General features: G+C 45.2%; 1 protein-coding gene across 1 annotated transcript in view; it reads right to left on the bottom strand.

The window, feature by feature from the left end:
- Positions 1-5,354: 5,354 nt before the first annotated feature.
- srcin1a (SRC kinase signaling inhibitor 1a) overlaps positions 5,355-21,286 on the bottom strand; it is a 38,944-nt gene continuing 23,012 nt past the window's right edge. The window contains exons 10-20 of the mRNA XM_071925727.2: positions 20,454-20,629; positions 19,234-19,364; positions 18,832-18,979; positions 17,558-17,918; positions 17,115-17,376; positions 16,498-16,637; positions 16,247-16,399; positions 13,600-14,565; positions 11,305-11,442; positions 5,583-5,900; positions 5,355-5,453 (exon numbers count right to left, since the gene is read on the bottom strand). Of these exons, the coding sequence (XP_071781828.2) occupies positions 5,355-5,453; positions 5,583-5,900; positions 11,305-11,442; positions 13,600-14,565; positions 16,247-16,399; positions 16,498-16,637; positions 17,115-17,376; positions 17,558-17,918; positions 18,832-18,979; positions 19,234-19,364; positions 20,454-20,629 (2,892 nt within the window). The remainder of the gene's footprint in view (positions 5,454-5,582; positions 5,901-11,304; positions 11,443-13,599; positions 14,566-16,246; positions 16,400-16,497; positions 16,638-17,114; positions 17,377-17,557; positions 17,919-18,831; positions 18,980-19,233; positions 19,365-20,453; positions 20,630-21,286) is intronic.

Genomic DNA, 21,286 nt, shown 5'->3' with positions numbered 1-21,286 from the left:
CCATAGCTTTATTTTTACCTAATAGGCCTACTTTTTTACAATTATTTCAGTATTTGCATTTCCTCTACAAAGTGAGTGTTGGGACCTGAACATCCACAGCTTTGTATCCACGTTTCCAAAGAGCCATCCTATAACAGACAACCAGACACCTTTGACCCCACTGTAAGTACTCAGCATGAAGCAAGATCCAGACGCCACGACTGTACAAGAGAGCTGCACTTTATTAGACACACAATCACAGCAAATTATGTACAAAAGAAGGCAGGTTCAACTGCCTACTGTCTTCTCACGGGAAAAACACACACATTTCTCACAGAATATCATGGCATCCACACTGATAAATTAGTATCTCCAGTATCGGTAGGCTTTTAAATTTATATATCATTATATTATAGATCTATTTTCTGTATTATTTTGTTCTTATATCACACTACTCTACAAATGGGAGAATCACTCTGTGGAAAGAGTACACCATTATTGGTGGGTTTTCTGGTTGGGGTGCATTCAAGCGTTCTGAATCGTTCATCACTCTTAGCCACCACCATCATCATCATCGACATCATCATCTTCATCATCACCACATAACAGATCACAGTAAGATTGAGCATGCCTGTGTCACAGATACCAAAATAATGTTTCATTCTCTACAGTTGTAAACCTCTAACATGGAACCTCTTTTCTCCCTCTCTCTCTTTCTCATTTTTTTGAGAAAACATGTAGACAACATTTTTTCAACTGCACCGTGCGATTGCTTGAGACTATACATGCATTGTTTTGTTTATACCTTTGTACCCATCATATTTTATTAATAAAACATTTTCTTTTGGACATAACAATTTGTTGAACTCGCTAGGAATGACTTGGTCTATTTACATATCGATTTGTTTTTGTTTTCTATTTTTGATGCCAAGATTTTTGAACATCCACACATTCATGTAAAAATCTCATATACATACTACAGAATGTAGGTTCATTATAAAAAAAAAAGATACAATGGCAAAATAAGAGAAAAAAAAGCTATAAATCCATATAATTCCCTTATTGATCCATCTCTGTGGTTTTACTTAACGATTGTGTGGTTTAGCTTCACTGCTACCTAAAGTCACTTTGTGCAACGACTGGAACAGAATGAGCGACAAAAATGCATTTCCACCTGTTGTAATGGTAAAAGAGCCTGTTCTCTATTCTCTGTGAATGCTTTTCCACTGAGCATCCACATCCACATCGCTGCCTCTCCTGTTCACAAGCAGCCATAACACACAGAGGACAGTTAAAGCCAAATAAATCAATCTATCTATCAGCAGCAGCAAGGCTCTATATGAAGCAGGTGGGCCCACAAACTCACCTTTCACAGTAGTTACCACAACATCTGTGTTTCTCACTATCTCCAACATTACTGAATCACAAATACAGGATGGGGCAGAACCAAAAACAGACAAAAAGAACAGAAAACAACCCCTGACAGCAAATGAGTAGTAGCAAGAGAAGCCCCCTAAGCACAGGCGTTGGTCCTACACCTCAAGGTGACCCTTTACATAGAGGCCAAGGTGCAGACAGTGTGCTGGACAAGCGTTTTAAGGGAAAAGCTTTTCATAAATCAAAACAAAATCAAACTCAGAGTGCTAATAAAGAAAACCCTAGAATTTAAAAATGAACTCCAGTGTATATTACAGAGGCTAACTGTCATCTATACAGATAATATTTTCAAACAAATATAAAAATGTTCTGCATATGAATAAATAATCTGCCCGTGTGAAATGCAATATCTCTCTTGATGAATTAAAAAAGGAAAAAATCTGTACAAAATGGTCACTAATATATAAAACTGAAGAGATGATGACATTTTACAGTATATAATTTAATCTAGGCCTATATATATATCACACTTTTCTTCACAATTATAATATCATACACAAACATCTCACTTAAGATATATTTATATATGTATAATTCTTCTATGTTTCATTTCATTTCAAGTTTGCATGAGTTTTTCTGATTGCCAGGGGCGTTCACTGTGAGTGTCTTCAACAAGCCCTCCGAGCCTGCAGCCATGTTGAAATCACAGTCCAATAACACTAGTCTTGAAAATCACTCCAGAGAGCATTGTCACGCAAACTCTGGGGTTTTCATCTCGGACTTTACTCGGGGAAAGCAGCGAAGCGTGAATACTTCCTCCCCAACGCTCACCAGATGCAAATGCAGCAAATTTAACGCTGGGAGTTATGGATTTGAGTGTGGAACAGCATGAGTAAGTGAATTTCTTTCATTTGACTTCACTCAATATGAAACCCAGGGCTTGAACCTGGCATAGCTACAGAGCGCCCAGCGTGAGGCTTAACTCGTTGTGCTGCGAGCTTGCAGTTTCGCACTTTGTGAGGACCGGGGGAGCGCTCAGTCGAATGCCGCGGCTGCAACCCGACACACTTTGCATCTCGAGCTCGGTCTCCTTGTTTCTGCGAAAACCAACACACCGGTTTTCGCAGTCTCTTCTTTGGGCTAAAGTGTTATTCCGTCCAAGCTGCTGATCTAATACTGCAATACAACAACTCTAGATCAACTGGAGATTTCTTGCAAGAACAAAGTCTTAGAGGCACTGGGAAAAAAAAAAACATGGTTACAGGTCCTTGCAGGCAAAGAGGCAGGGTTATTTCAGAGGCAAAGAGCACTGCCATGGTAAAATTGCAGGACTGCTAATTATATATTGCACATACTGTTCATAATTGAGGCCCGTCAAACTTTGTCCTAGGATAACCTCACTTGAGCGGTTTCTAATTCGGCCCACACCAAAGACAAAGCAAAGTGAAAGGGGCACAGAAAGAACAGCCACTAAATGGCTCTCAGACTGTCACATCCTGACAAACCCTTCCTCTCATCTCTTTGGGTCTTTCATATCACAAGCACTCTCAGTGGAGGCGAGTCAAAGCGCGCCTTATTAATGTAGCCTTCAAACACATGTCCCCAAACTAATCCCCTCTCCTCGAGCTGCCTACTCTTTGACACCAGCCCCTTTACACGAGCTACTGTTTTCATCTCAATGCCGCAAAGAATCGATTTTACACACTCGGCGTAGTGAACGACTGGAAAAATTCACTTTGTCCATGAAAACCCATCCAACCCCGTCACCCCCGCGGTGGGCGGCCTTGGGGCAACATCACGGAGGACAGGGAGCTTTAAAATGGTTCCTTGAATTCAGAGTTCCTTGTTGGAAAACACCGACAGGCCTTTGATGCAAGTGTTTTAAACTACAATCACAACCTCAGCCACTGTCATTGAAGCACCAAAGGCCTAACATTCATAAACGCTTCATGTTACGATATGCAGGTTTATAAAACTGGGCGAAGCAAGAGTAACATCGATGATCTATTTTCGATACCTGGGGCTGTTTGCTGATTTTCTTCCGAAATCATTTGTAACTTTGTGCTTCTTGTTGAAAAATTAGGGGAAAAGTGTCAATTGTTTGAGAGGAAAATGTGCCTGCTTTATATTTCTATTCTCTCTTCTCTGCCTCCTTAAGGGTCAAGCTGTGTGAGATCTTTAAATATGCACTAAATGATATTTAGTAAGGATTGTTTCTCTTCTAAACACTATTCAGAATCGACTCGGCTGTAATGCAGCATGACAGCTTTTTGGGTGTAATCAATTCGTTGCAGTGAAAGATAAGAAAAGTTGTTTTTTTTTCAGAGAAGGTATTATGTTTTACAAGAGGGCCTGCAAATTGCCGAAAACTTGGGAAGCTGTTTCCCAACAAATTCAATTTAAAGTCAGGCAGCATTCAAAAAGCAATAGTGTCCATTTTTTCCCCAAAGAGAGTACTTGATATATCATTCTGTAGATCAGATTCCAGAAATTGTGAAAACCAATAAATCATTCTCTGGTCCATGTGGCATTTTATACCAGTGTGCTCATTATCAGCGGTGCAACAGATGTGACATAAAAAATTTAACATTAGGCAAGATTATGGGGAAAAAGAAACAACTGGAGACTGTGCTTTTTCAAACAGCTTGGCTTTAGAAGGGCGTGTGTGAAAGAGTGTGTGTGTGTGTTACCAGTGTGTGTGCTTGAGTCTTTGGGAGGGGCTTTGAGCTCTGATGTTGGAATACCAGGGCAACCTGTGAGCTGCTGCTGTGGGTACATCCTGATTGTCATAATTCACTATTCATTACACATGTACGGCAATTCTACATTTGTGTATGAATCATCATTTATGTTTTTTTCGTTTGTTTGTATAATTGCCCCTCCTGGTCCCTTCAAAGCATTTTAAATAGAGATGTGCTCTTATAATACTGCTTCCTACAATGTGCTTTTGTGATTATAATTATCAAATTCAAAAGGAAATGTGTGTGTGCAGACTCTCAAATCAGAGCATATTTTTCTGAAAGCTGTTCATCATGGTCTACGTCACCACTCCATTTTGTAGGGACACATATAAACATATAAACAGGGTGAGATGAAAACAAAGCCGTTGATTGATTAAACCTCAACCCATTTCACCCCCGACTATTAGACAGTGGAATGTACAGTTGCAACAAAGTGAGGGTCAAAGGCTCGGGGGAATGGGGACATTCATGTAAACTCTTTACACAGTGTGTACAAACAGGGAGGAAAATATAGCACCAGTTCAGAGTTCGACACAGGTGACGCAAGAAAAGCCTCAGATGCCCTTTAAACACAGAACAGCTTGAAACCGCGACCGCTACCTCCATCTACTTTTTAAAATCTGTTTTTCTGAGCGGGCTCACATTCTGCCAGGTGATGCAAGTAAAAGAGTGAGAGCGATATTATTCTGAACACACACGATTATTGTACTCACTTGGTGATTATTGCAGCTCTATTCTCTATGTTATAAGTCACAGTCTAGATATTTTATCTACTCCACTAACAACCCATCGAGTGAGATTTGGCAAATGATGCGATGGGCGAGGGTACATATGAGACTGGCGCTGTCACTATATCCATCCAGACCACATCAGGCTAGACCAGCCTGTTGGTGGGAGTGGGGGCCCTGTTTGTGCGCTCTCTATTTGGGGAACTGGCAGTACGACTGTGTGGGAGAGCTGCAGAGGAACCGTGAAACCAGATCAGAGGAGGAAACGTGTCCAAGGAGGAGACTATGACTCCATTTACAGTACAGAAGTTCTTGCCATGGATATGTGATGATTCTGCATACTGGAGTGAGGCCAAAGGCAGAAAAAAAAAAAAAGTCCTGAAAAAAAATATGAAAAAGAATGCTGGAATTTCAGTGGCTCACCCCACTCTTTTCTATAATCTACTTGAATCCACTGCGCTTGGTTTCTCTTCGCGTCTCGCATGTGATGGCGCTTGAATTGTATTCTTCGTCGTCCTCCTCCTCTTCCTCACTGGGAGCTGCGGGCGGAGAGGTCCTTAGGCGGAGCCTTGCTGCCACACTCCTTGTAGCTGTTGAGGCCGGAGCTCTCAAGGCTTCGACCGCTGGGCTTCCGACCCAGGGAGGAGAGGGTGAGGGAGCTCAGGGGGGTCGGGGGGGAGGGGGACGGGGAGGGAGTCGGGGTGGTGGAGGTGGGAGAAGTCGAAGAGGAGGAGGAGGAGGAGGAGGAGGTAGCAGCGGTAGTGGTGGAGGAGGAGCGGCCGCTGGGCAGGGGCAGGGAGGAGGCCCGCTGCTCGCGAAGCAGGCGGTGATGCCGGAAGGTGGAGGAGAGGAGCAGGGCCTCGGCGCTCAGGCTGGAGGCTGACAGGCTCGCCAGCAGGGCCTTCGCCTGGCTGGAGGAGGCCGTCAGGGAGGACAGCGCCCCCTCCTGGGGATACTTCCTCAGGCCAGGGGCGAACGGCGCCGAACCGGAGGGCACCCGGCCTGAGAAATTGCCAGCTCTGGTGCCAGAGAGGTATGGCTCAATACTGCCACTGGTGCTGTTGGTCCCCAAGGCCTTCAGGTACAGCAGGGTCCCAGGACAGACGAGGGGCAGGAAGAGGGGAGGGGGGGAGGGGAGGAACGTGAAGAGATGAGAGGTGTTCAGGGGATAAAGGGAGAATGATAGAAGAGAGTACAGTCTTATAGTTGGTAGTGGTAGTGGCTGGGGACTGTCCCCTGCAGCACCTTCCCATTCACTTAGCAGAACACACACACGCATGCACGCACGCATGCACACACTCGCACGCACACACACACACACACACACCTGCACACATACACCCGCACACATACACCCACACACACATACACACAGAGTGGGGAGCAGTGTAGACTTTGCAGTGTGAGTAATAGTTGGAGAAGTGAAGGTCCAAGAACAAGACCCTCAGAGGGACAGAACGGGGGCTGATTTATTAAGTAAGGGGGCGGATGGATGCGTGCAGCTCTGTAGTCGGGTGGTGCTGAATAGGAGGAGAAAGAGGTTGAGGAGGTCAGGCAAGGACAGGTCTCTCACTGCCGCAGGGTCACAGAGGCGCAGGTGGATGGGCAGGCCGGGAGGCGCAGGGTGGCACAGGTTCACACAGGGTGACAGGGTGGGTGAGGTTGCGCCGCAGGAACGAGTGTTGGGAGAAACAAGTAGGGTGGAGGGGTGAGAGGTGTGGGGGTGAGGGAGGGGTGAAATGAGAACAAGAGACAAACACAGGAGACCGTTATTCAGGTCGATATCAGCATGTGTGATGCTAGCCATGAGACAGACTGCCATCTACACATGATGACCAAACCACTGATAAACACACCTTCTGTAATATGGCAACAGTAAAAGTGAAAATGCAAATTACACTGTTGTTGTCCACTCTATTTTGACACTTGTTTTAATGATTGTCACTCATTAAAAAATGCAAAATATCCCGATGGACAGCATCACACCTTCGGCCTCTCCGTGTGATGCTGGAGTGAGTCAGTAGATGGCACTGTTCTAGCAGTGTGAGACTTCTGGATAACACATTCACAACGTGTATTTGTCTCTCTTTCATGGCTGGAGACAGGGTGAAGGCAGCTGAGAGACCCAGTAACGTGTATGGGCAGGAGACAGACAGTGCAAAACGCTCCGGAGTGATGACAGGGCGAGACAAGAGTGAGAATCTGTTATGTTGTGACCACATTTTTGTCACAATCACGTGTGACTCTGCCATGGTCAGGAATGATATAACCCTCTCAAGTCACATAGTTATTGAAGGAACCAAGCCTGGATAAGTAAATACAAGATATGTAAATACTGAAAAATCCCAAATACACCTCCAAATCTAATCCAAATAAAACAAATTTTCAATATACACAAGAATTGAAGAGTTTACACCTTGTGAAAGCTGTCAATCGCAGTTTTATAAATAGGCAACAGGAGTAAAGTTTTTGCTGTGGCACTGCAAGTTTTTAAAGGCATTTGTGAGGGGATTACAGGATTTAGCTCTGTATGGTAGGACAGCAGGTGTGTGCTGGTCGACTCTGGGCTGCTGGGAGGCTTTAACCTGCTCTGTTGCGGTTCCAGTGCCTGTGCTGCCAACCGTCCCCAGAGAGCGGGGCTGTTCCTTCTGCTTGAGGAAGTCCTCTCAAGCCTGGCCGACACATTTATTCTGGTCTGTTAGTGCGGCAAAGCAGCCTCCCTTCATCTCACGGACTCAGAGCCGCCTGCCAAAAGACAGCCTCGTGGGATAGGTCTTCACAACCCCAACCCCCACCTCATGCCCAGCACCTTTAACTGGCCTGTTTTACAGCCAGAAGTAATAAGAGGCCAAATGGGAAATGGAAATAGAGTTTTACGGCATGAAAGTGATTCACATTGTCATGCTCTCCTTGATCTGTGCCAAAGCAAACGGAGAGAAATTGTGGCTTTGAACTGTCTGTTCTTATCCAGCACATTGATTTGAAGGATCCTCATGCCTGGAATGCTCTAACGTCTCTGAGTAAAGCTTAGCTAACAGCCAGCCCAAGCACAATGGCGCAGAGCATCATCTAAAGAAAGGACCAGTTTATCTTAACACCCACAATCAACACACACACAGATAACATCATATAGCTGGACCCGGCCAGCAGCCCCAGGCTTGGTGCAAAACATTAACATGAATGTGACATCTTTGCACCTGTGATTTAAGTCTCTTCAGAAGACATCGTTTGGCCAGAGGAAAACAAGAGACAAAAAGAAGGAGAATGATCTAAAACACCAACAGGAGCTGGCAAGAGGGTCAAGAGTATGGGGGTCACGTTTAGGGGTTATTTTCCAGGAAGAGGGTTAGAGAAGAGACAACTTTACCTTCAGCTGTGGCCCAAGCAGAGAGGTCACCCATGGAGGGCATGTCTGATTGTCAGAACAACAACATCAGTCAAGAGTGGAATGAATGGGTGTGAGTTGGAGGGTGAACTGAAGGGTGCAGGGTATCAGTACAGTTCTGATGTGTGGGTCCTGGGAATTTAGATGCTATGCTGGATGGCACAATCCCCATGAATATATAGTTCAAAATACGGGTTACTGGTTAGTTTTTAGTCGTGAAAAAGTAGCAGAATGCATCACATTATTTTTTTAAGTCGTTATAATTAGGACTTCTCTTCGGATTGATCACAAGCCCCGTGTCAGTGATGGGTTAAACAACACAGGGTGGGATGAACATTGAGTAGGCAAAAGTCCTTAATTGGCTCTTAAAGGCTGTATGCAAATCAGCCAACCGCCTTTATAATTTGATGAGATGAGATGCAGATAATCAGCGTGTTTTTGAGAACGGCACAGTCCATGCTCAGCTGTTTCATTATGCTGAACTTAAAACGATTTAGTAGACAGATTTTTCTCCATCCTGTCTGTACACTGAAAATGTCAGGATGTTTCCTAAGTTTGACTGAGTACACATCAGATAATCCTGCCCACAATGTTCTTCACATGAGTGCTGTCAAAATTAACAACTTGTGGGAAACAACAACTCAATGCTAAATCGTCAGCACTTGGGCTTCACTATGGTTTGAATAGTATGTTGAAATTATCGTGTTGATATTTTCCACAAATGTCATGCTATGTTGCATTGCATTGCAGGCCAGTTTGCTTTATCAGAGATTTGAAATAAAACATACACACAAAACCACCCCAAAAAGCATCTAATACATTTAGAGCATCTAATATATATTAATACATGCGTCCATTTGGTCACTGAGAAATGGAACATACTGAGACTGATGTGACCGCACTGGCCCTGCTCAGCTGCAGATCTATATAGAGGTCCCGTCCCCACTGTGGTTCCAGGAAATGTTGTTACAGGTTATTTTTAGCGTATAGATTTCATAAACGCTAGTCTCAACCGCTTCCATACATTCGATTGGTTTACAAATCTACAAGTAGACCCAGGATGAAACCATTTAGAGTGCAATTTGCGCTCGGCAGTTTGTTTATTTAGGACAGTTTTGGAGGTATTTAATGTGATTTCCCTAAAGAGACCAGGGGTAAGGTCAATTATCAATAGTTTCATAAGTAGCATTTTTAGGAAATGCTTTGAATGATGTTTTTAAGGCTTCATTTATATTCACTTAACTTGATTTTGACACTCAGCAGAAAGAGCTGGAGCATCAAAATGTGTGCAGTTGAGAAATCTGCTTTCCAGAACAGATTCCCCGTGCCTGTTTATGGGCGACTGACACCTCCCCCAGCTCCCCACTAATCGACTACTTGACCTCTCACCCCCTAATTCACAATGCTGCAAGATTAGGTTAAGAGGAACTGTGAAGATCGACACAGTTGATTGTTAATTATCTTTGTTCAGCTCAACTGACTCTTTAATGGTTCTTAATTTCTTTTCGTTATTTGTTATTTGCAGTTGAGGTATGTTGCCATCCTAAATGGCTTGGCACCAACTGCCCATGCTGACAGTTTGTTTTGAATATCTTCTGTCCTTCTGAGGAAAGCGCTTTCACATATACTACTTCTTTTTTACGATAATTGTTTGGAACAGTTTGTGGATAAAGCGAGCGTGCTGCGTCTGAGTGTCATACTGAAATAATGGGATTAATTTTGCTTTCATTAGACAAGCAAGGGAAGCCACTCAGCTTCCACAGCACGAGGAATGAGAGTGAGGGTGAGCGACAGAGAGAGAGCGAGAAGGAGAAAGAAGGCAGAGGGCGTAAATTGGATGGTACAGAGAGCGGAAGAAGGAAAGAGAAATAAAGAGGAGGAAAAGTGGAAGACTAAATGGGGGGAAAGAGGGAGACAGGGAGAGTTGAAGAAATGTCCTCTTCATATTGAATAATCAGTGATTGCAAGTGACTCAACGGGCCCCTTATTAGGCGCCACTGAAGAGATTCCTCCCAATCTTCTCTCACTCTGAGGCGACCTAAGCTTCATTACTCTTCCCGTCTCTCCAGTCTCTCCCTCCCTCGCTCACTCATTCACTTCTCGGCAATCTTCAGAACTGAATTTGTCTCTGAACTCCCTGTCAAATTCTTCGGGGGCTACGGAGGTTTAGGTGCACTTCAGTGCTCCTGTTATTTTTCAAATTACAATGACATCAAGCTTTTTTTTTTTTCTCCCCCCGTGCCCATGCACAGGGTGAGAATAAAAAAACAGAACTTCTCTCTTGGCTTTACTGGACTGACATGCTTCAACAGTTCAATTTCCTAGCCTCCTGAGGCCATCTAGCATCCCTGAGTTGAGTCCCTACAAGTCCCTTCTCCAAAACACTGCAATGTTTGCCAATAAAAGCCCAAAAAAGAAATAGAATCAATAATCAGGGGACTCTATTACATCTCCTGGTAATACAATTTGTGAAAGTATGGGAAAAAAACAACAGCAACTGCCACTCCATGTCAGACAATGCATATTGTTCCTTGAATAGAAAGAGGCTTTAGCAGGGAGTCTTGAAGGTTCATAGAATTAAATTTAAAGACGTTTTAAGACCTTTTTAATGCCAGTTACAATGAAATATAAGACCAATTTCAGAACTGAAACAAAAATGAAGATTTATGAAGATCTGGGCTTACGCAGGTCTGCATGACTAGGCTGATTTCTTACTGAAAAACAAATACCAAAAAAACCTCAACATTTTTAAAGACCAATAAAATTGAATTTAAGACTTAAAATGCTACATTCAACACTATTCAAAACTTTTTAAGCCTTTGGGTTTAGCTAATATAATTTAAGACATCTGAAGACTTTTTTCCAGACCTGCAGACACTCTGTTTGGATAATTGTACCGCTAATCCTACACCGCCTAGGCTGTTTAAAGTAAAACTATCGACAGAATACGACACCGGAGTGTTGCAGTTTTACCCTGGGGATCTTCTGAGTGGGGTGTGATGGGGAGGTGAAGAAGTGCTGTGGGTGGGGGTAAAGAGAGGGCTGGGTGCGGGTGATGAGTGACGAGTGGCGGTAGTGATGATAAAGATAATACCTGCTGCTGGCCCTGGCTCTTCAGGAAGTCCTCCCTTTTGCCGCTCTTACTCTTGTCTGTGCTGTTCTGCTGCAGGTGCTTCAGTCTGGAGGCGGCCGAGGAGTGGAGAACCTTTCCCACGCTGGAAGTATTCCCTCCCTGGGAGAGGAGAAGAAAGAGGGAAGACGGAGGTGCGGATAGACGGGTCGATGGGGAGAGAGGAGGGAGAGGCGGAAAAGAGCGGAGCGGATGGGGAGAGAGAGGGAAAGAAGAGAGAGGAGAGCAAGTGTGAATCGCACCATGGACATGTCATACATTTCATTTCTCCTCTTCAGTGGCTCTAGTATATAAATCAGACAGACATCAACTCAATACAGACTCTGATTCCAGCAAGCGAGTCTGTCCCCTGAGACCAATGAGGTTTTTAAGACCAGCGCTCGTTGCTGATATTCTGCACTATCCACTCCGCAGAGTTTCACCATCTATCAGTAGAGATGACAAAGAGGAGAATATAGAAATGCAACATCAAAACTGACGTTGCGTAGCCTAGCTTCACGGCGGGATCCACGAGGCAGTGCGCTTAATGATCTTTCCTGTTGGGCGCCTCTGTCGAGTGCCTCTAATACGCACAAAAACAAACACGCATTCACTCATGTTTCCATCCGACTGTGCCTCTTTTGCACGCAGGGACATTAGCTGCGAGGAGAAGTGATAAAACATAAACTGTAATAGCCTCAAATAGCCAGTCTTTCATTGATATGCTAATGTGCAATGTGGAAAACAGCCTGGGAAGTGTTCTGGCCTGTGCATCCTCCAGCACTGACTCCCCAGCCCCCGATGTGAAGGGGAGTTTTGAAATATAGACATAAAATATACAGTATACTTGACGCTTGATGAATAAATCCTCATCCTAGCCTAATGATTGGAACTAAACTGTAATGGGGCTCCAAAGTAGATCATTTGTCAGCGTGAATTTGGTCAGTAAATTATGCAAACTTAGGACAAGGGTAGGAAATAGGATCATATTTGGAGTGATGAACGTGGTTGAAGTCGGAGTGATGAAATAATGTGTGAAGACTCTGTAATCCCCCTGCTTTGCCCACGGGAAATGCTCCCTGGCTCTACATCAGAGTGCTGAAACTCACCATGACAGTGTGACTGTCAAGTACCGCAGCCCTGCCCTGAGTGGGAGGCTACACGCAGAGCAACATGCAACACTTTCCTTTTCATTGTAAGCTGTCAAGACACTTCACTGAAATTGTTGTTGACGCAGGAACGTAAGAAGTCTTTTGATAATCGCTAATCTTTGTTGCGTTTTATGCGCGCTTTGAGGTATCATTACCCGAGGTCAGCTGGAGGTGAGCTGAAAAAATAAATAAATCTGGCTACTTGCAATGTCTGGTAATACAGTTCATTACATGATCCTTGGATAATAACAAGGGGTATATTAAAAGTAATATTTCACTTTGGTGAGGTGGTTTTCAATAATCCTGTCCTCATGGGAGTTCCTGAGCAGTCAACTACCAATACTGGGTCCCATATCAGTCATGATATTGCTTGCTAACTTTTGTTTTCCTCATAGCGGTCTGACAATCCTACCTCTAAGACGTAGACCAAGTTAATTGGATTGACTCGAATGATATTTCTCTCTGGCGTTCTGGGATCACGATTTCACCAGGTAATTTAACGAGTATGCAATTATGATGTGACACTAGGCAAGTGTATTAAAAAATGAAAATGTTACACCAGAGTGGAATATCGCCGTAAGTCTCTTTCAAATACAGATCGACATTGTAGTCAGTTTTCAATGAAAAGGCAAATGATTTCAAGGAGGAAAAAGTGCAGAACACAGACAAGAAGGCAAAAAACCTGATAAAGTTGAGGAGTAAAGAGAAGAGAAAGAAAAGGTGAAGAAATTAGAGCGTTTGTATTATGTATTTTTTTATTATCTGTTTATTGTAACAAGGAGTGAAATTGACCAGATTTACAGAGAGAAGACAGATGCCAGGGCAGGTCGATGAAAAGACAATTAACAACACTGGGCCCAGCAGGAGAGCAGCTCCAGCACTAATCACAGAACAGATAAGTAGGGACGGAGTCTGTTGTCTGTCCCCTTCAATACAGTTTAATAGGTGCTACACAGTTTCAATTTGAAATACAATTAGATGCCAATTCATCAGGGAGCAGACATCAGAACATTACGCTCGCTTGAAAGTGAAATTCCAACATTGAGTCACCCAGAGAAGAGGTAAAGAAAGAAAATAAGAGCATGCCCTTTGAGAATAGGAATCTACACAGCGGGTGGAAGTAATGAACCTGGATCGATGGAGGGATGAAAGAGGACGGCTTGGGTGGGACTGGTGGCTTCTTGGTCTCTGAGGCCGGAGCGCTAGTCATCTGTACAGGTGTGCTTTTGGAGGTTTCCTCAGAGAAGATGTCCTCTGTGGCGGGATGGCCACCGATCTCCATCAGGGTGTTCTCCAGCTCGCGGATGGTCTCCTCAAGGCTGTCCAGCCTCCTGTAGGTGCTTCTCCGGATATCCTCTCCCCTCTTCCAGGAGCTAGCTGGCCCATTGGGTTCAGGAACAGCGTCTACTTTGCGGTGCTGGACCTCAGGAATAATCTCAAATTCAGTGTTGCACTGAAGTGTTAATGTCCTGTCCCCCGTCTCTATTCCTCTCCTCAGAGCCTCCACCAGAAAGCCCTGCTGGCCGGGGTGGAGAGAGATCCTGGGCCCCCCGGGGCTGGAGCTGCTGGTGGAGGATCCTACCCTGGGTTTGGGCACCGGCTTGGACTCCAGAAGTGAGTGCAGCAGCCTGTAGGCCTCTGTGACTGTCACTTCCTCCCTGAAGAGCACCAGGAGAGGCCGGTCGCTCAGCTGCACCTCAGAGGGTTCCTCAGTCTGCGGTGGGATGATCAGAGTCTGCAGAACCTCTCCTCCCATCCTGCTGAGCTCCTGGGCCTCCATGGGAGACACCACCCTCACCTCCAGCTCAGTCAACACCAGGGCCAGCTCCTCCCTCCACTGCGTGTCCTCCTCAAAACACCGCTGGACCCTTAGCTCCCGCTGAGGAGGGCTTCTCCGGGACAGTCTAACCGGATCCCTCTCCTTGGAGACTTGACTCTGGGAGACCGTGGGATGACCGGTCCGATCTTGTGTTGGGTTCTCTTCTGTGGGGTCCTTTGCTAAATCTCTGACAGGATCCTCTGAGGGAGCGGGTGAAGCTGGCAAACACTCAGTCAACACGATGTGGGGGACGGGAGGGAGAGACGCACGCCTGCCCTGTAACACGAGGAGAGGGCTTGAAATTTAAATTCAAACACATTCAATTGGTCATAGCTTTGACACACTCCAACAACAGCCTGTGTGAGACTGATTACTGCATAAAGAGATAAACAAGCACCACTGAGAAATACAATAAGATTTAGTGATGTTTTCAGCATGTACTGTATCAATATTGACTTTAACGTCAATTACGTAGCACTGTGTAAAAGTGTGTCGGCCTCTTACCGTTGCATGTGATGCCAGAGTGCTGGCTGTGTGGCCCGCTCTGCGCTGCTCCCTCTCAAGGCCAGAGCAGTCGAGTAAAGCACAGCTGGACAACTGATTGATACAGTGTGTAAGGTTTCAATAGCTGGTCACACATGCTAACACACACACACACATCACTGCACTATCAACTGCAAACCCACTGCAGACAAACACTCACACAGAATTTTCTTCATGTGTTTGTGAAGGATTGATGCATATGAACAAAGGAACTCAAAATAATCTGAGTGAGTTTGTGTTCAAAGTGTAACACCTGTGTGCGAAGGATGGTTGGGAGAAAGGTTTTAGTTGTGTTATCTGAGGCAAAAGTGTTCATGTTCATGTTGTGTGTGTGAAAATGATGACAATAGTAACAGCGCTATCACATAATTACATTGTCATATGGTTGCACAACTCCATCTCCAAACCAGTCTAAACAACAAAGTAATGATGCGGTTGTTACGATGGTAATAACAGCAGTATGTGAAAATGAGACCTTGTTTTTTTTTTTCGAATTTCATGGTGTGTTTTATATCTTTTTGGTTGGGAGTCCATAAACACAGCATGCATGCACATCAACAACAACGAAGAGAGACGTTGGTGAGCAATAATGTCTGCAGAAGGGAGACACTCTGTTGTTTGTACTGTGGAGTGTGCTGTGGGTTATTTTCAGGGTGAGGAGAGGAGTGTGTGTGTCAACGTGGCTGGAGGCCAAGGAGCGGGTGGTGGCAGGTGTGCTGTAGAGGGGTGTTAAGGAGAAGCGGGACAGTGGCCTGAGAGGGCAGCAATCCACAGCAGGCTGGGTCAGCCAGCGTGTTACCTTGGTGCCTGGGGCCTCAGAGGGCCACAGGGCCAGGCTGCAGGGGGGCGCGCTGCTCCTGCTGCGAGGGCTACCAGGCAGGGAAAGGGGAGGGGGCAGAGCGAGCCTGAGAGGGGCTCTCTCAAACAGCTGGGGAGGGACAAGGGGGGTTCAAAAACAGGATCACAGTGATGGAATAATCAGAATTGGGTTGAACAAACTGAGAGACAGCCAAACTGTGTTTTGGATGACTCTGTTTTCCATCAAATTTCAGGCAGGCCATCTCAAATGCAGCCCAAGCAGCCATCAGGGTCCATCTGTCTGGCCGTGATCTGTGAGCGCTGGGTGATGATGTGTGTGACTGAGCTGTGTGTGATCTCTGGGCTCTCCCAGTGCCAGGGGCAGGGGGACATATGGCACCTGCTGCTTGAACATGTGGTAACGATGGTGAGCATAACTCTGTGCGTGTGTGTATGTGTGTGTGTGTGCGTGCTTGCAAAAGCCAGCCAGTGGCAGGTTGTGAAGATACCATAAATAATAAAAATGATGCAGTTTTCCCACTCGCTGAACACCTGCCTTGGAAGGATATAATCAACATAATGCACAACCCTTGTTTGAGTTTGTAGTTTGTCGTACCTCCAGTTCGGCAGCAATTTTCTCCTCCTCTCCTTCCTCCTTGTCCCCAGAGGCCAGGGTGGGGGGTGTAGATGCAGGACGAGGGTTTTCAGACACGGCCCTCCTCAGCTTCACATGAGGCTTCTGGCCCTCTGTCTCTTCAGACTCAGACTTCTACAAGTGTAAACACAGAGATGAGGGTTATTTAAGAAAGATGGTATATGGTAGCAGAGAAAATGTATCGTGCTACATACGAGAAAATGTATGGTCACCTTTATACTCTTGCCGGGGATGAGGGTCTCTCCGCTGCGGGTGGTCAAGCCTGGAGATGATGGGAAACTGCGTCGAGGTGGCGGAGGAGGAGGAGACTTGGAGGGCTTCTCGGTGCGATACCGGGCCACCGTCAGCTCATCTGGAAAAGGAAGTAAATTGGGTCATTTGAACAAAGGAGTAATAATTAAGCATTAAGCTTTACAGTGATTTTAGAACAGCTAAGAGGCGTTGTTAGGCACAACGTGAAGCGGAGTGTTCATAACCCACTTAGCTGATCGAAAATCTCTGTAAAAAACTGCGGTGAGTCACTCATTGCTTTTATAAAACTGTAGTAGAAAGACTACAAATGTTACAAACAAAACAAACAAAACATGCAAAATTTTGATGATTTGCATGTTTTAAATTAAGTTAAAGGATTGCATGTTCTTGGGTTAAGACAAACTCAAACATGGTGGTCAAGCTGAAAACAAGGCAGTTTTTCTGAAAAACTGATATTTTGGAGATGTGAGGTTTTCACCCGACATGTCTCAGCCAATCAGAAATGAGGACCAGAACTATCCGTTTTATAATACAATGATAAAACATGTGGACTGAAGCAGTGAACTCTTGGTCTTACCGGAGCCACGCCTGGATCCAGTCTCTTTCCCAGACAGCTTGTGCTGGGGTTTGTTGGGGCGGTGCTCCGGGGTCCCCGCTCCGCTCTGGGGGTTCTGGGAGGACGGTGTGTTGGACGAGGGCTTGATCTGCTTGGCAGCGAAGTCCAGGTCTGGGATAGCCTTCATTAGCTCGGCCTGGGTCTCCTCCAGCAGCCGGTTGATGTCCTGGGCGCTGTACTGGGTCAGACTGGCCCGCTTCTCCTCCCAGTCCCGCTCTGCGGCCTGGAGAGAGGAGAGACGGGTCTAGACACTTTATAAACACACGGTCACTGTAATGGTATAGCGATGTGGTATTGTATGTACATTATATGTACGTTGTCATGTGATTCGTTACATGGGAATGGTGCCGTACGAAAGGTTTTAGACCATGTAGGGGGTGTAAAGAGAGTTAAATGTTTCTTACCAGTCGGACCTCCACTGACGACGCTTTGTCAGCGGCGGCGCGGCGCTCCAGCTCCTCCAGGGCTCTGCCCTTGTGGGGAACAGGAGGGTGATTGTCCCTGTGAGCACCAGAGGGGTTCCCATGGCCGTGGCTGTGGCTGTGGCTGTGGCTGTGACTGTGGCTGTGGCTGTGGCTGTGACTGTGGCTGTGGCTGGAGTGGGGGCTCCAGTTGGACAGGCTGTTGCCTCCACCCAGGTCGTTGATGGTGAGCGGAGGGCTGGTGGGGATCTCAAAGTCCGAAGTCTTTCGGAAGTCCTCGCCGTGCTTGGCTGAAAGATTAGAGAAGTCCTCTTGCTTCTTCCACATGCCCTCATTCGCTTGTCTGATAACACACAGAGAAGCAAGTCATTAATCACTTTGTTTCCATCCAGCTGTCACGCGAAAAGCAAAAACAAAAATGTAAATTAGATGCACTTCCATCAGCTGGGTTGAAGCGAATAAACATGCTTGCTGAATGTTAGAAAACTCAGAGAGCATAAACCTCCGCCAACGCTGAACAATTCTCCAACTTGCTGTTACACCAAAAGACATCATTTAAATCACTTAAATTAGTTAAATTAATTTCTTGGCCCTGCAAACATTCCCTTAGAATTTGGAATCAAGTCTCTATCTCCGTTAGTTTCATAGTTATGACTAAAAAATGCTTAACGTCTAATGGTGTAATCAGTTGTTCCTTGGCCCAAGGCCTATCTGTCCACCAAATTTTATGGAAATCTATTCATAAGTTTTTGAGATATGCTGCTGACAATCAAACAAACAAACAGGCAAAAACATGACCTCCTTGGTGGAGGTAAAAATGGAAAGTCTTCAAGAATTGATTATAATTGGGCAAGTTGTTATTGTTCTTCCATGTCAGCAAATGTTCACCATATTTCACGTCCGAAGATAAAAACAAACAAATGCACTTGGCTATAATCTAATGCAACAACTAAGCATACAACCATGATGTGTGTCTTAAACATGGGAGCAACAGCGCATTTCTGGACGTGGTGGAATGATATTTTACAACCTTTGGCTGCAAATGTCACTATGTCATTATTTACTGGACAAATGTATTTCCATCATTATTCATCATATTATTAAAAAACGTTTCCACTTGACAGCAAGTGAAAGTTTAAGCAAGTGATTTTGGGATTCCGGATATGTTATTAAAATTTGCTGCTTTCAACACATCATAATTCACAGATACTTGGAGGGCAATGCAGGCACTGATGCACTGTTGCTCTGGTCCATACTTGCGCATGGTGGCGAGGGTGTCGGTGATGGTCTTGCAGCGTTTCAATAGGGCATCAAGCCTGTGCGGCTCTTCTTTCAGGAACTTGACGGCCTCCACCTCCACCCTGAGCACCACCCGCATCTTACTCTGCAGGCCGGGGAACTGATCTGGAGGAGAGAGGAGAGGGTGACGCAGGAAGCCAACCACGGCACCCAAACACGACATTTCAAAGTATTTTTTGAAGTACTGTAAATGACTTGGTCAGGCGGTTCATGAGACATTGAGTTTTTGAGCAATTTGAAACTGATTAAATGTTTAACAAACTGGCTGCAAGTGACTGACAGATAATCAGTGGGGGGGGGTGCGCGTGTATATGTTTGTGCCTATGCATACTGTACACGTGTGAGTGAGTGTGACTCACTTTTCAGCTCGGTGAGTGTTTCTCCCAGCTTCCTCAGAACGGTGGCCTTCTCCTCCAGCTCCTGCACCGTCACCAGCTTGTGGTTGACAGACGACTCCTTCTGGATCTCCTCCACCGACTTCTCCAGGTCACTGAGATGGAACAGACAGAAGGCTAAACACCACAGATTCCTGTGCTACACTACAGATTTTACTGAATATTTCTCTGAGAATTATGCACTCAGACAAAAAAAAGATTGTCTCTCAATCAACTGGCAGCTAGATCATTAAATTGTGAATTCTAGACAGTTGTTAAGAGAACAAAAATCTTGCAAAGATTTCCTGTCAAGGATCTGCAGGATCAAGGATATTTCAATGTTACATGCAGTAGAAAGTGGGACTTCAAAATCAGTGCATGACACATCCACAGGAACTAAAACAGTACAGTAAATTTATACAAAGGCTAGTTTGCTCAAACCCTAATGTGGTGTGTGTGTGTGTGTGTGTGTGTGTGTGTGTGCGTGTGCATGCGACACACACAAACGCGCATACACACACACACAGAATGAGCAAGACCTCCAAATGAAAGACAAACTAAATGTCAAATAAATCTGCCTCAAGTCGTGCTGAATCAAAGTTCTATGAATAATTAACTGAAATAAAATGGCTATTAGCAACGGCGAATAACAGACATCGATTAGGAGAGATCATCTAACAAGCCAACCAATTAAGCCTACAATAAAAATGCCACTCAAATGTAGTTCAATTTCGCAAGTACTGCCACAGTGAACATTTCCACTTATGAAACTGAGGCAAGTTATCTAATCATTAAATCTCCAGGTAACTCTCTGTTTTTGCAGTCACTTCAATTAGTTGCTGGACCATCTCATACTTCAGATCTTAATAAGCATCTTGTTCTATGCCGGGCCTAATTACAATTATAATCTCAGTCTATCACTGCATCGGCCGGCGAGTCAGCTAATTATAAAACGGATATACATTGTGAGTCACGTTTGAAGCAGTTGTAAAATACCTGATAAACACACACCTTTAACCGCATAACTGTCAGTTTAAATATCAATACACTGACCAAAAAATCATCACTCACACTGGTGCAGATGAAGAACTGTACTGCTTGGCGGAAGAATCAGATTTAATTATTATTGATTAAAAATGAAAAAAGCCACTCAGACCCTACTGCTTAAATAAATCAGTCACTCAAAGTCTTGCACTGTTACTGACTGGAGCTGCTGGATGATGAGCTCCTCCTCGTTGAGGTACTTGAGTCTCTCCTCCTCCACCAGGAGGCGCTGTCTCTGCAGAGGATCCTCCTGCTTCCTCAGGGCGTCGGCCACGCGCACGTTCAGCTCCGCTTCCGTCCGCTTCAGCAGGGTTCGCACCGAGTCCTGGTTCTGGAGCTGCACACACACACACACACACACACACACACACACACACACACACACACACACACACACACACACACACACAAACACACAGAATGTTACAGATAACATACGTACATTGCCCTTAGTTCGGCAAGGCATGTTGCACAACAGAACTCGCAGACTGTTTGGAAATGAAGTGTATCAGCGTTAGCCTCACTGGCCTCAGGAGAATAGCTTGTTGAAGTCACGGATTCTCCGCTATCGCTGCCATCGCAGCATAACAACAGGACACTGAGGAGAGGAATTACAGCTGCCTCAGGCTTTTCAAAACAGACATCACTGATTCACAGCAATTGTACACTTTGCTCTGCCTCGTCCTTGAAAGGGCGGGCTGTGAACCTCTTCTGTATTACTGAACAACCTTCTCCGCCTCGTTACGTGAGGACAGCGTTCTGGCCCTGTCCTTGACTGGTTACATGTATTCCAGTGATTGTTTGCGTGTGTTAGCCTTCATCCCAATTGCTCTGTCCTTGAAAGCGCCGCGTTGTGATGCAGCAAGCAGTTTACTGTCTGAGCTGCTGGTCTGTGGTGTGTGTGTGTGTGTGTGTGTGTGTGTTTGTGTGTGTATGTTTGCATGTGCACATAATATTGCCCCTCACACACAAAGCCATCAGGATCCCAGGCTCC

This window comes from Centroberyx gerrardi, chromosome 7, assembly GCF_048128805.1.
Source record: "Centroberyx gerrardi isolate f3 chromosome 7, fCenGer3.hap1.cur.20231027, whole genome shotgun sequence".
Taxonomy (NCBI): Eukaryota; Metazoa; Chordata; class Actinopteri; order Beryciformes; family Berycidae; genus Centroberyx; species Centroberyx gerrardi.
Note: the sequence above shows the minus strand (reverse complement) of the source record. Positions and strands in the feature narration are given on the sequence as shown.